The sequence below is a fragment of the Homalodisca vitripennis genome, chromosome 1 (genome assembly GCF_021130785.1).
Source record: "Homalodisca vitripennis isolate AUS2020 chromosome 1, UT_GWSS_2.1, whole genome shotgun sequence".
Classification (NCBI taxonomy): domain Eukaryota; kingdom Metazoa; phylum Arthropoda; class Insecta; order Hemiptera; family Cicadellidae; genus Homalodisca; species Homalodisca vitripennis.
The window spans coordinates 73,365,483-73,381,447 of NC_060207.1; the positions used below are offsets into that span (position 1 = coordinate 73,365,483).

Genomic DNA, 15,965 nt, shown 5'->3' on the forward strand with positions numbered 1-15,965 from the left:
TGTGTCTCACTTTATTACACATTTTCCTCCAGTAATGTGTTAATTAATAAGTTTGGTTTAACCACAATTTGGGCAAAGTAATTTTTCACAAAACTTGTTATCAAATACTATTTGTTTATAATCACAAATGCTGTGATCATTTGAAATCTTTAATATTAATATGAATATGTACCATCTATTCCAAAAGTTCTCCATCTATCTCCTTGTTCCTGTATCAAAAATAAAATGGTGCCACACAATGGGGGTTCTGTTTGTTACCTTCTATACTGGGTGATTGTTGAGGGCCATTGATTATCTCCTTGTTCTTGTATGGAAATTACAAATGGTGCCACAATGGGGTGCCTGTTTGCACCTTCACTGCTGGTCTATACTGAGTGAGATTGTTCAACAGTACACTCAGCCATTGATTATCACCTTGTTCTTGTATGATAACGAAAATTTCACTGCTGGTCTATACTGTGTGAGATTGTTCAACAGTACACTCAGCCATTGATTATATCACCTTGTTCTTGTATGATAACAAAAATTTCACTGCTGGTCTATACTGTGTGAGATTGTTCAACAGTACACTCAGCCATTGATTATATCACCTTGTTCTTGTATAACGAAAATTTCACTGCTGGTCTATGCTGTGTGAGATTGCTCAACAGTACACTCAGCCATTGATTATCACCTTGTTCTTGTATAACGAAAATTTCACTGCTGGTCTATACTGTGTGAGATTGTTCAACAGTACACTCAACCATTGATTATATCACCTTGTTCTCGTATAACGAAAATGTCACTGCTGGTCTATGCTGTGTGAGATTGCTCAACAGTACACTCAGCCATTGATTATCACCTTGTTCTTGTATAACGAAAATTTCACTGCTGGTCTATACTGTGCGAGATTGTTCAACAGTACACTCAGCCATTGATTATATCACCTTGTTCTTGTATAACGAAAATTTCACTGCTGGTCTATGCTGTGTGAGATTGCTCAACAGAACACTCAGCCATTGATTATCTCATTGTTCTTGTATGTTTGTTAAATGCAGAGCAAATATTCTAGAATATTTTAAGGGGTACATTTTGGATGCAGAATAAATCAATTATATTTTAAAAATTCGTAAAAAGAAGAAGACTGATTCCAAAATAAGTAAGGGGCTTTCATACCTACCCAAACTATGACTGCTCGCCATCAGTATTTCAAACTCAAATTATCTTGAGAATCCTGCATTACAAAGTTTTACAAGAGACCAATTTTTAAAACCTTCTCTTGTGTGAATTTAAAAAATGCTGCCTCTTCAGCATCTAGCATTTTCATTTTCAAATCAAACAGTTCTCCATAATACCCTCCTCTAAATTTAAACTTGTTATTAACATGTATAGTTTAATAAGTAGTATATTAACTTATAACCAAACACCTCTAGAGCTTAGTTATTAGGATATTAATTTAGAGCAATGACAAAAATACTATTAATACCCAATTTAAGAGCGCTTTTATTCCCAACAGCTGCATTTTTTAAACCATTTTGGGCCTCTAGCATATATATGCTCAGAAAACACAGTATTATCAGGAGACATGAAAAGTGTTTCTTGTCTGGTTCCTCAGGCTTCCTCCTCCACACCAGTGTAATAGTGCCTGCCGATGGCTGAGAGGTCCAAGCGTCGGACGTTGGATCTGAGATAGAGCAGGATTAAATTCTGTCTGTAACCTTAGCATTTTTATCAGTATCACTGGCCATGTGCTGTATCGAATCTCCCCTCATTCTATTTTATAAGATCCCACACAGAACAGTGGCCCATGATGCTAAATAAAACTTTAAAAAAATAGGTCTCTTCAATAAAGAAATGTGTGTTGAAGTGTAAAAATTGTTGTAATGTCACTGTCACTGCATCCAAGGGTGCTTTTGTGGTCTTTGCTGAGTAAGACAAATTCAGACAAACCTTACAAATGTGGGTGGTCGACGAATCCAGACCTATTGTGACCTGTATTCTGTAGTTCAGTTTTGATACTTAGTGTTGTGTTTAATTTTTATTAAGTGCATGTTTTAGAGTTAGTGAAAATCACACACAATATGGTGGTTGTGATTCCTAACTTACACGTGTCACAACGCTCTGGTATGATTTGTTTATCTTAACCTAGTTTGTAATTATGTCTTAGGTCAGTTATTACCTGAAGAAGAGATCAGACTGCAGATCTCGAAAAACAGTGTTACTGATTTTTTGCATCACTGAACGATGCCAAATGTCCTGAAAAATCCTGTTTTCTTTTACCATTTAAATATGTAATCACAATTTAAAATCTACTACTTAGTTGAGATTCCATATTGGCTTTGGCTAAAAGAAAACTACTCATTTTGAGATATAAAATATGTCCCTACAAAATCAGTATGCGGCAGCAATACTCTTCCCATCCACACTGTCTGTCTTACTCTCAATTTTTGCCTTTTCCATCGTGTCATGATGGCATTTTGGTTCTTAGACTGTTATTGACTTGCAAAGATGTTTTTTGTTAAACAATGGCCTTGAAGTTAATTTGTAACAATTGTTATAATTTTAAATTTGAATTTGTAACTGTAATTAGATAATTTTCCATAAATTGTTTGGTAAAAATGCTTAACTTCAAAACTATTACAATGTTTCAAATCTTGTTCAATATTTTCATTGTGAAAACTAAAATAATGGAAAGTCTCACTAACATATATGCCATTATTTCAAGGACATGCAACACAAAAAGCATGTTTAATGAGAAAGAAACATTGTATTACAAACTATGACATCACATTGTAACAAAACAATAAAATTACATGATATCACTTTAATGAGAAAGGAATATAGTATTGGCAAGAATGTACATAGAGGTAATAAGACTAATAATAAAACGACAAAACATTGTTTTAAGAAAAAAGGAACATTGTATTACAAAGATTGCACATAGACGTAATTATGACTTCATACTCTAACAGAATAATAAAATGACAGGACATCACTTTAATGAGAAAGGAACATTGTATTACATATGTAATATATATATTGCACATAGAGAAAAATATGAAACAAAATAATAGTCAGGTTACAAAAAGTGAAAAGGTAATATCATAAAAAGTAACATAACATGAGTGCTTCTACACTTCAATAAGCACTATTTTAAAATCAATGGTCCTCAATTACAAGTAGTAATAATTTATAGGTATTCTTCTTTTGTAACCTGGAAATAAAAGACCAAATTAATCAATATACAAATTGTATTTCATAAAATGAGAAGCCTAGGGTACATTACATGTTACTTTCCACAGATAACTAGCATGCATGGTACTGTCAGTTATCCATGAGCATATTGTACTGAGCACTCCCAATAAAGGATCAAAAGTGGACTGTTTAATTCAATACCTTCTACACTCACACGCTCACGCTAACTACACACATTCAGTAAATTATATCCCATTAAAGCTTTTAAAAGCTATTAGATTATCACTGTACACATTGAGCCTATAAATATTACACAAATTAGACATACAGTTTATATTTTAATAGCACAAGTCACATTTTGTTATGTATCAATGCTCAAGGCATACAAACATGTGTTCTCATCTAAACTCAAAAAAGAAGTTTGACCATTTATAGTAAAATAAACAAAGCAATATAAATCTGTACTTTTATATGTTTGGAATTGTAGTAGTCATTTTGAACTAAGTATTGTGTGGTGATATTTAGTTTAGATTTGTTGCATTTCAATCACATCTTTCTTTAATCTATGTAAATTTTAATAATGGGTCTTATGTTGAGTTTTGTTTCAAAATATTGGATGTTTACAAATGAATATCAGTTTTTACGTTTTGTAGTATTCATTATATAAAACTTAGAGTTATAGTTGATAAATTAAATTAAAGAGCAACTCAAACAGTTATACTGTACCTACAAACTCACAAGTGTTCAATGTGAGCTCCATTCGTCACACGGCACACATCAAGTTGATAGCCCAGTTCTTCCCTAACTTTGATCAATGTGTCTAGAGTGATTAATGCAACAACTGCTTCATTTCTGTTCCTAAGTTAGGTAGGTCAGCTGGTAGTGTAGACACATACACACAATCCTTTATGAACCTCCAAAGGTAGAAATAACAATACGTCAGGTCAGGTAAAAGTGGAGGCCATGTGAAACAAGCTCTGTTATTAGACCCCTTGCAGCTAATTGAATGGTCAGGTATAGTGATATTCAACCAATGGTGTACTTGAGTTATGTTAGTAAGGCAGTGCACCATCTTGCTACCAAGTTCTGTGGTTCATCTTCTTCCAATTGAGGAAATAGCCATATTTATTAAGAAATATCAATTACAGTTCCTTCACAAAAAAAGACTCATATACTTTCCGCCTAGATATGGCACACAAAACATTCAGTTTAGGGGAGTCTTGCTGCAATTATGCCACCTCGTGAGGGTTTTCTAAGCACCAGATACACACATTGTGTGTGTTCCACATATCCACAGAGTGAAATTTTGATTCTGATTTTGACGTTGCTAAGTTACTACAGATTCCGTTTTTGCAAACTGCAGAGCACAAAAATGAGCCACCATTTTTATTACAAGCGCTTTCTAACGAATGGCAGAGGAAACATTGCATCTGCATGAACACAGGTGACAACAAAAGCTTTTTGAGTTGTTCTTTGATTTTGTGTGTGAATTATAATTTTAAATTATATGTAAAACAAACGTTAAAACTCCTATATTAAATTATAAACATCCTGTATAGTAACATTAACATAATTTAAATAATATTTTTCCAATAACCAAATGTAGCAGATTTTTATGAAACTTGTGTATATAGTTTGAGATCTTACCTCATTATTAACAGTTCTTAAATAGTCTATGAAGTTTTTAAACATGTTTTTCTTTTTCTCCATTGTCATATTGAGATGAAACTGTATGAACACTCTTTAAACCTAGAGCTGCGAATTCTCCATCTCCATTCTGGTATAAATTTTTTAATGCTTTGGATTCATCAACGATTTTGAATGGAGAAGGCTCGCTCATTGGTGGCTGAAATAAAAATAAGAAAACTCATTTTAAATACTATTCCAATGGAGTAAGCATATGGAACAAGGGCACATCAGCCATAAATAACTTTTTTTTATCAATTACTTCTAGATCATTCAAATTCATACAACTCTTAGTTTGCAATTATAAAATTCTATAAATAAATTATCTGTATCATTTTTATTATTAGACACCATTTCAGCGACAATCCATTATGTTTCCATATGCCTATATGTATTTAAAGTAAACAAATCATAATTTATTTGTTTTCAGAGAAGTTTCCTCAAGTTTCAGAAAGTGTCTTCTGGAGTGCTTTGTAGAAAGTTAGGTCTTGATAAGGCTAAGCCAAATCCATAGAGGAACATGTATCATTGACATGATGTTGCCTATTGAGAAATAAGCTTTGTGCAAAATTTCAAGTTTATAATTAAATTAGTTTTGAGACATTGTGCAGACAGATAGACAGAAGGGAAGTTCTTCAAAACAGTATTCAACTAATCCATCTTTATTGAACATGTTTCCAATATGACATTGTAATAATTTGTTTACTTAACTAGTAAACCTTAAAAATACTGAATCCATAAAGAGTGGAAGTGAAAAAAACAAAACCAACTGGTTTTATAGATTGTTCACCTTAGGACATGCCGGTGCGCCCATGTCATTCTGTTTGTTAAGTTAAAAAATTTGTTAATTTAGAACAATCTCTAATGCTTAGAAAGTTAAGCATTACAAACACTAAGATTCAAAAACCTTAAATTTAATGTTTTAGAATTGAAATACAGATAATAAAACTATAGAGATATTTAATTTAAAGTTTTGGTTTGTAAGATTTGCAATCAACTTATTATTGATTAAAAGAAGAAAACTTTTTAAGTAATATTGTTATTTACCGTTAGTCACAGAGCAAAAAGAAGGACAAATGCCAACATCAGACAAAATAGGCCCATAGCTTCTGATAAAGCAAATCCCAATATGGCGTACGAGAACATTTGGTCTTTGAGTGTTGGGTTACGGGAGTAAGCGATAACCAAAGAACCAAACACAAGACCAATGCCGATACCTGAAAATAAAAATGAAATAATAAACAAGCAGACTTAATAACTAGATGTTAAATATTAGAACTACATACATTTAACAAAAAAGGGCAGTTTAGTGTGGAGGTGGCCCACTAAGATTTGAATAACACTTGATGGTATGTGCTTATGCGTGTTATAAATGCAATATACGATTAGTAAAGTTACACATTATACATTTAGTTTGGTGTTAAAAAATTATTTAAATCTGCAATTTATGTATTATTTAACCTGTAGATATTGTGAAATTTGTGTGTGTGTGTGTGTGTGTCCTTCAAGCTCAGTTGGAAGAAGTAGGTACATTTTTGACAATTGAAATATTTATTCTCATGAGATTTATATGTACTGAATATCTCAAAATCAATTTGAGATACATCAAAATGTTTATAAAAAAAGTTTAGGAAATGTTACAAGCATTCCAGAACAGTTTTAGTTTTTCCTACTAGCTTTGTGTGCCATAATCGAAAGAGATGATGTACTAAGCTGGCCACACAAATCATATCATTAGCAATTTACAAGTTAAAACTAAAATTAAATCAGTACTGTACTTCATACAAATATTTTTGTCAGAATCAAATCCGGATTACTGACGATCCACATTTTTGTCATAATTATTTTAGACATACTGACTTCATTCTGTGATGAATATTAGCAACTCGATTTCCTTTTGTTAGCAAAAAGCAATCACACTGAGACTGAAGCCTGGTGGGACTATCAATCATAAAAGCTATTTACCGTTACATCTGTAGTAGCTACCAACTATTGGAGAGAACAGTTGTATTTGAGGGGGCAGAACAAGCAGTGTACAATGTTCTCTCTGCTCTGCACTCTTTTCATACTTAGAAGCATTATTATACATAGGAAAAAGTCCTAGTGATTCCCAATACAGAACAAATATTGAATTGTAACTTGGCTACAGACAAATCTCAATTACCATACTCTTAACATCCTAATTTAGTATTAAATTATGGTTATCTTTAAATCAGGAGTTATGTTTTTTAACCTCGTTCTTTCAAAAAACTTGCAGTACCTGATTATAGGAGGTATATAGTTTACAAAGACAGCCAACAAGAAAAATTTGATTGCCAGTTCCAAGGTTAACAATTACTATATTGTGACTTTTTACAATATCATATAGTTCTTCAAACTCCAAGCGCTAACTGTCTCTATCGGGACAGTTAGAGTACCGTTCCCAACACTATTGTTTTGATCGAGACAGTTAAAACATTGGTTCACTAACTCCACTATTAACTCTTTTCATATCAACAAAAATTTCATATAATATTAATAAGAAATAAATTCTGTGTGGAAATATGACATAATATATTTTATTGATAGCTGTAACCACTAAGTCTATTGTAATTATGTCAGTTGAACGTCTGTCATCAGTCTCTTATATAATGACAATACAAGGGGATGTCGATAACGATTGAACACGTAATGCACGTCAGCTCCGTATTTTCACTTTCGTTCACCGGGATTCATCTAATTGTTTTTAGTGAGTGTCACCGGTACTTGCGGAATTTAATCCGTGGTCCTTTAAATATATAGGCAAGGTGTGTGGCAATAAAATACGTTTTAGGACATCATATTTCATGCATCAGTCGCCGCCGCAGTTGAGGTGCTGGTCTAAAGTTCAGCTTGTCTCATTATCTGGTGGTGCTGATAAGAAGCTTGTGCTCTCTTTATCTTCATCGTCTGGCTCGGCTGGCTCCAAAACAAGAACAATGGCTCCCACTGGAACTGACAAGGCCACCAAGGATTATGCGGCTGTCATCGCCGACCTTGTAGGAAAACACTTATCTTCGGGTGAAGTTTTTGGCCATCTTTTTCGGCCCGCATCACCCACGAGCTCAAGGGTATTGTAGAAGAGGCTTTGCAGGCCACGCTGTCATCAGTCAATGATGAGGTGGGAAGGCTGCAGGGGTGCTGTGATGATATGGAGTAGTACGAAAGACACCAGAACCTTCGCATCTTTGGGGTGGAGGAGAAGACAGAGAAATATATCAACTGCATTGATTATCTCTGCCAGGATAATCAGTGTGAACCTGTCTGCATCTTCAATTTCCAGGTCGCACTGGGTCGGTGGTCAGCCCAAGCCCAGTCCCGACGGTAGGAAGATATACCGACCCATTATCGTTTGCCTTGTCAGCTAAAAGGACTGGTGAACGATTTATAACAACGAAACAAAATTGAAGGTTATATACCTTGTATACTGTATACAATATGAGATTGAGTGGTAGAGAGTGGTAGGGCTTGATAGCCCTAACTCCGGCTCTTCAATAAAGGCATTTTCATTTCACTCATTTATTACTTCTAGACTTTGAAGAAGCAATGGTCAAGTGTTATGTATGTTCGTAATCACAAATAAATAGGTAATATTTTGTGAGTAATGGATTTTTATTTTTATTTATTAGTATGTGATCTACACAAGCACCAAATAATTTTTTTTTTCAAATTTTACAAAGATTTTACACATATTGTAAATAAAGGCAAGTGATGTATTTATTTTTATATTATTCTCCTTAATTAATTTCCTGACAAAAATTATGTATAATAGTAAGGCTCTAGTTTAAAAATAAATAGTATAGAAAAACAAATCTGGTAATATCAATGAGGTGGCGAAATGACTCAGCACTGGGAAAAATGTAATCAGAACTTGGAGGGTTAACAAATTTAAAGGGGATTAAATAAAAACAAGTCCAAATGATGAATATTACCTGAACCTGCGACTCCAACAGTAGCCGCACCAGCTCCAATGAACTTTGCGGCAGAGTCAATGTCCCTGGACAGAGCTGAAGTTTGGAACTGTCGTACAGCAGGTAACTGAAAATAAGTCGCTTTTAAATAAGTATAATGTAGTATACAGATCTCCTCTACCATTTAATGTAACTGAAAATAAGTCGCTTTTAAATAAGTATAATGTAGTATACAGATCTCCTCTACCATTTAATATCATTTTACTTGGAGTATTGTATTGGTAGAACAAAAAATGTCATTCAATATCTCAATACCGCACTGGCAATATTATACAAGGCACTAAGAGTGTTCTTGAATTGAGTAGACAAGTTAAATACTAATAGACTCCTTGCTAATAACTTTATATTCATCATTCTAAATTTTGTAGCATTAGTTGTTATTAAATATGGTGTGGCATAAGATTTTAAGATTATGGCAGTATAAAATAAAAATATAAACAAAAAAGGGTTATAAAGTATAATTTTTGACCCTCTGATGATGTGAATCTTTTACATAAACATTTTCCTCAAAAGGATTTTACAGGATATTATTTTGAAATTTTGTCTTAAATTATCTTAAAAATCATACCAATTCACATGAAAGTTCTAAGAAGAGTGGAGGCTGCAATTTTTTTCTTTCTAGTAATGTGCAAATTAAATATTAGATTAAATATGTTATAATTTCTTTACAAAGGACAGATATGTAAATATAGATTGCCAGAAGAGTCCATTTCAGATCCAATATATATATATATATATATATATATATATATATATATATATATACACCAAAATTTAAATGTTGGGAAATGTAAATGTTCACTACTCGATTAGGTTACAAATTTTAAACCGAGTAACTATTCCTTTTCCTAAATTAGAAGTTTACAAGCGTTTTTATACATTCATAGCTCCGAAGCTCTATAACAAATTACCTTTCGATGTTTCCTCGTCGAAAACATTGGGATTGGGTACATTCATACGAAGTTTGAAATGCTGGCTTTTTACAATTGTTGATGTAGAGCGACTCATAAATTAGATATTTTGTTGAAGACTTGTTTTATTGTATGAGTGTGTATGGGTTACATCTTTATCTATTGTGTCTAAGTATCTTTGTAGTGTGTTTGTATGTGTGTTATATGTTTCAGTAATGTATGTGTTTGTAAATTTATGTTTATGTGTGTGTATTTGTATGTATGTGTGAATGTGTATAAATGTATATGTATCTGTATGTGTATGTGTGTGGATTTATGTATATGTATGTATGTGTATGTGAATTTATGTAGTAATTTTATTTTTTATTTGTTGTGGTAATGTAATGTATTGCATTTCATTATGAAATACAACTTAATTGTGTGCTTTGTTTTAAATATTGGTATGGTTTATTCATTACTCTAATTATGTATATTTTACTCTGAAAGAGGAGCTGCCAGGCCCATCTGCCTTAAATTAATTAGTGATGGAAACCTCAACTCAGCTAATAGCTCAGAGGTGCCTATCCATTGTACTTTTATATACTTTTTGATGTAATTTTTGTGTGAACAAATTATTGTAATGTACTTTGGAAATAAAGATTCTTGAATTGATGAACAGTAACAAAATGTAATATGTTCATGCAAATTTTATAAATCTGAAAATAAATGCTTATATACTACAAGAATAATAATTGGCACCAGACACTGTTTTGAACACACCAACTTTAATACTTTAATATTAAACAGCTTTTTTTCTTTTTTTTTTTATTTAAGCCTTAATAAAAACAGCTTTGTCAAACTTAGTAGAATTTCCAATGATACCAAAAATCAAAACTAATCCAAAAGTATAAATAAGTTGGTGCAACCCAACTTATTTATAGTTCATAATATTATACCAAAATATCCACAGACATAGTTAAAATATTATGATTGAAACAAATTCTTTTAGACAGCAAATATTCAAAAACAGTGAATTTATTTACTCAATTATACCTTTTAAGATGTCACTTTATGGAGTCACACCTATTAACTTGAATTTTGTTATAAAATGACAAAAGAAGTCATATAAATAATTCTTAATGTACATTCACGAATATTAACGAAAGAACGTTGTGTATCATTAACTTTACAGTACAACGGTTTATAGCAAATACATTCACCAAACTATTTCATTAGTAAGATATAAATTTAATATTAAGATTGACATAACCATAATTACAGTATTAGATGTAGGGAAGAAATTTCACTAAGTTCTTACAGATCAGTACTTGACTAAAAAAAATAAAATATAACAAACTGTATTAATAAATATTGATTCAACACTCTACAACAAACTTTGAGAGGCTGTTATGTAAGGTGTTTATAAATGACATTTTGCTTTGTACTCTTTTCAAGATATTTCAAGAAAAATATTTAATTAAAGGATTAATTTAATTTAATTAATCTTATATTTGACCATACATGTTGAGCAGAAATGTTTACCTATTTTTTAGGATGACAAAGGGGTTGGGGTATTTTTTAAGTACACACTTACCTAAATACATTTGGATTAGTAACCAAATTTCATAATGGACATATCGAAGAATACAACAGTGAAAATGTAGTAGTTTTATAAATAAATTATAGGTAAATTACTATGCATTGTACATACACCATTTGTTACCCAATTGTACAGAATTACATTGTCTACAACATAGCCATATTTATTAGTAATGTTTGGAAATCATACATTACTTGGATGTCTTCAGTTTTACCTTAAAAATCATACATTTACTATAATGATTTCAGGTTTTACCATCGCTACTATAATAACAAAAAAGGTTTGCTGTGGGAACTAACATTATTCTATTCCTTCCATTGTTTTCTATTAACAAACAAAATATTATTAACTATGTTTGAAAAATAAAGGTTTTATAAAATACAAAGGAACATTAGTATGTGAACTGCCGACTGACACTGAAAATGGCACGCTCTGTCAGCTATACTAATATTAGACAGGTGTTATATTGAACTACCAACAAAGTTCTGAATACTTTTGTAACGATCACAGGATATGTCTTCATAAAGCAAAATATTTTTTCTCATTGTATTTTCGTCATTATGTGAGTATAACACCAAAGTCAGTAGGCAGATAGATATATACCCGAATGTCTTTTTTGGCAAAAATAGTACAGGCAGTTATATGTCCATGTCGTGTTCTTCAGCAAGTTGTATGTGGGAAAATAACTACCCTCTCGTCTTATAAGGGTTAAGTTACGTTGTTATGACACTTTTCTTGTACATATATACATATACTCTGTGTTTCATACCCTATTGAGAGAGAACAGATCATTTTATTTCTTGAAACACATGTGATCATTACAATAGCATTTTTATAATAATCACCAAGAATGTTAATTGTTGCGGTTTTATAAACACCTTATATTAACGAAACGGTTGATTACTATTCAAATATCCATTTGAGATAGTTTAAATCAAACAGCCTGTAAATAGGAAGATAAAATTGACTTAAAAAATGCATTGTACTAACTTATACAATTTTTTCAATTTGATTAAACTAAGAAAATCCAAAGTACTAACAGAGTATAACTAACCAAATTAATAGCTGCTGCTGCTGCGGGCATGTACAAATGGCTTAACTGACTGGTCAATGAGACACAACTTCCCAAAGGTTGTGTGTACATTGGGCCCAGACCAGGAACTACCTGAAACAATTAAAGAGGCAAATAGGATAATAATTAAACAAAACAATACATTTGGTTGAATGGTACATCTGCATTATCCCTGAGGACAAAGTTAGGAGGTAGAGTGAAATAATTCTTGGAATTATTTATATTTATCAGGTGTTAATTAAATAGTCCGGGAAGAAATAGTCAGTTTGCACTTTCCAAAATAACCGACTTTTTCACGAAATGAAAAGAAATTTCTCTTATAAAAGAAGTAGATCATTGGCCATTTAAATTTTTGTGGGAGATTGTTTAAAAGGATTAAAAATACTGAATTATACATTTTTTACACGTTACACTTTTTTACACCACAAAACCAACCAGCTAATACATTAACAATAGTTATACAAGTTATAAAATAAGATAAAGAGATTGAAAGTCACACTGTAAACTGGCTTTTGCCTCCTGACTTCATTGGGAAATTTCTCCTGCAGCTGTTGACAGCACTGGTAGAAAAATGCCAAGCCACATGGAATATTTCTGTTAATGCTACTGAAAACAGCAGGAAATGATTGATAATGTGTTGTTTGTCAATTCTGAAATGTCAATCTTTGAGATAGTTTATATGCATACATAGAGATGCAATATTATAAATCAGAAGCATACAGATCATAATAATACAGACAAGAGTTTTTGTGAAGATGTGTCAAAAATAAGCATTGGAATGCTCCCTACTCCCTCCAAAGATTACAAAATTGCTGATCATTCTCGATGGAAACCCTTAAGCACACCATGAATTCATTCTTTTTTGAAAACATCTCAAATGAGGCTTGATTTACTTTTTCAATGTTTTTGAGTGTTGTCTACACTGTTTCTAAATTTCATATCAAAATTTACTTTATTCCTACCCTCTATCATCACCTGAAGGCAATCGATACTTCATTAATCTTTTTTATTCATTGCCATTTTGATATTTCATTGGCTATTTCTACAGGTTTTCCAACACTTTCTCTTTGTAAGTGATTCCTTAATTCTTAATTTCTTTAATTTTTCTTTATCAGCAATAGATTTGATCTTCTTATATAATTTTCTTTTTTTATCTTCTTCAAATAATTTCCTTTCACTTTCTATCCTTTTTAGAGCTCAAGGTAACTGCTTAGAAGCTAGTTTAACTTGTGTTTTTCTTACACACACACACACACACAGACTACAATATAATTCACAGTCTCGCTGTGATATTTGTTCCAAATCCCAATTATTTTAAAACTTACTGAGTCAGTTCAATCCAACCACTGCTCATGAAACTTGCACTTTCCCATTTTTGGAACAGTTAAACACTTACATAATTACTAATGAAGTTCTTATACTGTTTCACAATCATCTTCTCCAACAAAAAACAAAATTAACTACATTTTTTAGGGTTTTGATGAAATTAGTATTTTTTACATTTAACTTCTTTGGTGAATTTTTACAAGCTTAAAAGATAAAACTATACTCACTCGTGTTATCCTGGCAGCAGTTGAGGCGACTTTAGCAATGGAGTACATGTTGCAGCAAGTTATTCTATAAAACATACGCCACTATTAAAATAAACAAAAGTACATCAATATTATACATATGCATGCCTATACAAAGTCAAAATTTAATTTGTACATTTTTAAAAAACAAACAAATTCTTATAATCTGAAAAATGTAAAAAAAATAAAAATGTATTGCTATTTCTTATGTTTTTTAGATATACCTATTTACTTTAGATGTACAAAGATTCCAGCCTAACGTAAGCCTGGAGGGTAAAAAATAAATATTAAAAAAGTAATTAGTATACTAAAAGTTGAGTTAAAAGGTGAAGTTATGCAATACATATAAATTTTCACCAAAAGATCATGTTACTATAATATAATAGGTCTCTTAACTTGGAGTAATATCAACCCTCTGGGGACGAATCTTTAGGTAATTTGGTAGCTCGCAAAAAGCTGATTTAGTTATTGAAGTTGCTACAACAGACGTTTGAAACCTGCACTGTTCACAACTACACAGTATTAAGTATATCAATATTTTGCTACCAAAGTTTCCTTTAAACATTGTTTACATTTTCCAACATCCGTTACACTTTTAGCACAAAAGTTAATTTTACAAAAGTAAATTAAATTTTTTTTATATAAACTTTTTTGTAAAAGTGAGGTTATGTACATGTGTACTTTTTGAATTTTTCATTTTAATTTGTACATTTAAGTTAAAAATCGCGTAACTAGTGTTTCCCGCATTGGTATAACAAGTGTTACAAGTCAATACAAACTACAACCAATAAAGTTTATTTTATTTATATGTATTTATGGTGAATTGAATTATGTATGCCTATTTTTGGGTCGATAAATTTAATATTTACACCTGTTTTGCGCTAATATGTACTATTAAAGAATTTTTTCATGAACAAAAAGTTATGTCAATCAAAATTCTCTTTCATCTCAGTTTACATGCACTTACTCGACCTGTTATAGGTTATTATTACTTGAAATTATTTTTTACAAAGGTCTATTAAATTCTTGTTTTTGTTTGATGTTAATTCAGTCTTCATAAAAATGTATTTTTTTCAAAAAGGTGTTAGGAAAAGAGAATACACAGATGGGGCGCTGTTACTAGAAAATGAAATCAGATCCCTAAGAAGTGGAAGTTTCACTACAAAAAGAAAGAGAAAGAGACAAAAAAAGAAGAGAAGAAATGAAAAGAAAATTAAAGTCTGGTAGTCCAAAGTTAAGAGAAAAATCAAGAGAAAAGATCAGAAATCGAGTGAAGAAATGTCAAGAAAAGAAAAAGAAAGCTCTACAACCGTTGTAGAACTCCTTAAACTTCCCCAATTAGAAGCTATAATGATAATGATGATATTACAGATGTTAACTTTTAAAATAGTATTAAAAAATTGCCAAATTCGATAGTAAAGCCTAAAGGAGTTTTCGCGATCCTCTATAAATTTCCCCTCAGGGTTGGTGTTATGTAAAAATAAGTATAAACTCTTATTTCTAAATCTATGTTTGGTGGTCCTTAGTTTAATTTTACTTTTTTAGACTAACTAAGCCATTGCTTACAATATCTAATAATTGCATTTTAAATAACTTAGTAGAATATATTTAGAAGTGTTGAAATTTGTTGAATGCTAAAAGTCAAATTATTGTAACAAAACACTAATTTTTACTATTTTGTATAATAAAAGAAAACTTAAAAATATTCCCTGTTTTTATTTTATCCCTTGAGGTTATATACTATTTAGTACAACCCATAATTACATAAACTATGTAACACCCATTACAGATGGTTAATGGAAAAATTATAAACATCAGTTGGCTAGCAATATTTCTAAGTACACATCCAATATGTTTCTATGTCCGATTTCAGTAACTCCTGTTACACCCAATTGTTGTGTATTAAACCGTAAATACTACTAGATTTTTAAAAATATTTTTTTCAAAAATAATTATTAATTTTTTTTCTAACATGAGTTTGAT

General features: G+C 31.3%; 1 protein-coding gene across 2 annotated transcripts in view; it reads right to left on the reverse strand.

The window, feature by feature from the left end:
• Positions 1 to 2,877: 2,877 nt before the first annotated feature.
• The window catches only part of LOC124364566 (ATP synthase lipid-binding protein, mitochondrial-like), a 28,645-nt gene continuing 15,557 nt past the window's right edge, over positions 2,878 to 15,965 (reverse strand). Inside the window, exons 2-7 of one of the 2 annotated variants that reach the window (XM_046820134.1) lie at positions 13,965 to 14,028; positions 12,394 to 12,504; positions 8,811 to 8,916; positions 5,908 to 6,077; positions 4,822 to 5,020; positions 2,878 to 3,193 (exon numbers count right to left, since the gene is read on the reverse strand). In XM_046820134.1, coding sequence (XP_046676090.1) covers positions 5,914 to 6,077; positions 8,811 to 8,916; positions 12,394 to 12,504; positions 13,965 to 14,012 — 429 coding nt within the window. In that variant the 5' untranslated portion in view covers positions 14,013 to 14,028 and the 3' untranslated portion in view covers positions 2,878 to 3,193; positions 4,822 to 5,020; positions 5,908 to 5,913. Of the gene's footprint in view, positions 3,194 to 4,821; positions 5,021 to 5,907; positions 6,078 to 8,810; positions 8,917 to 12,393; positions 12,505 to 13,964; positions 14,046 to 15,965 lie in introns of both variants that reach the window. The other variant, XM_046820127.1, reaches the window with a different exon arrangement.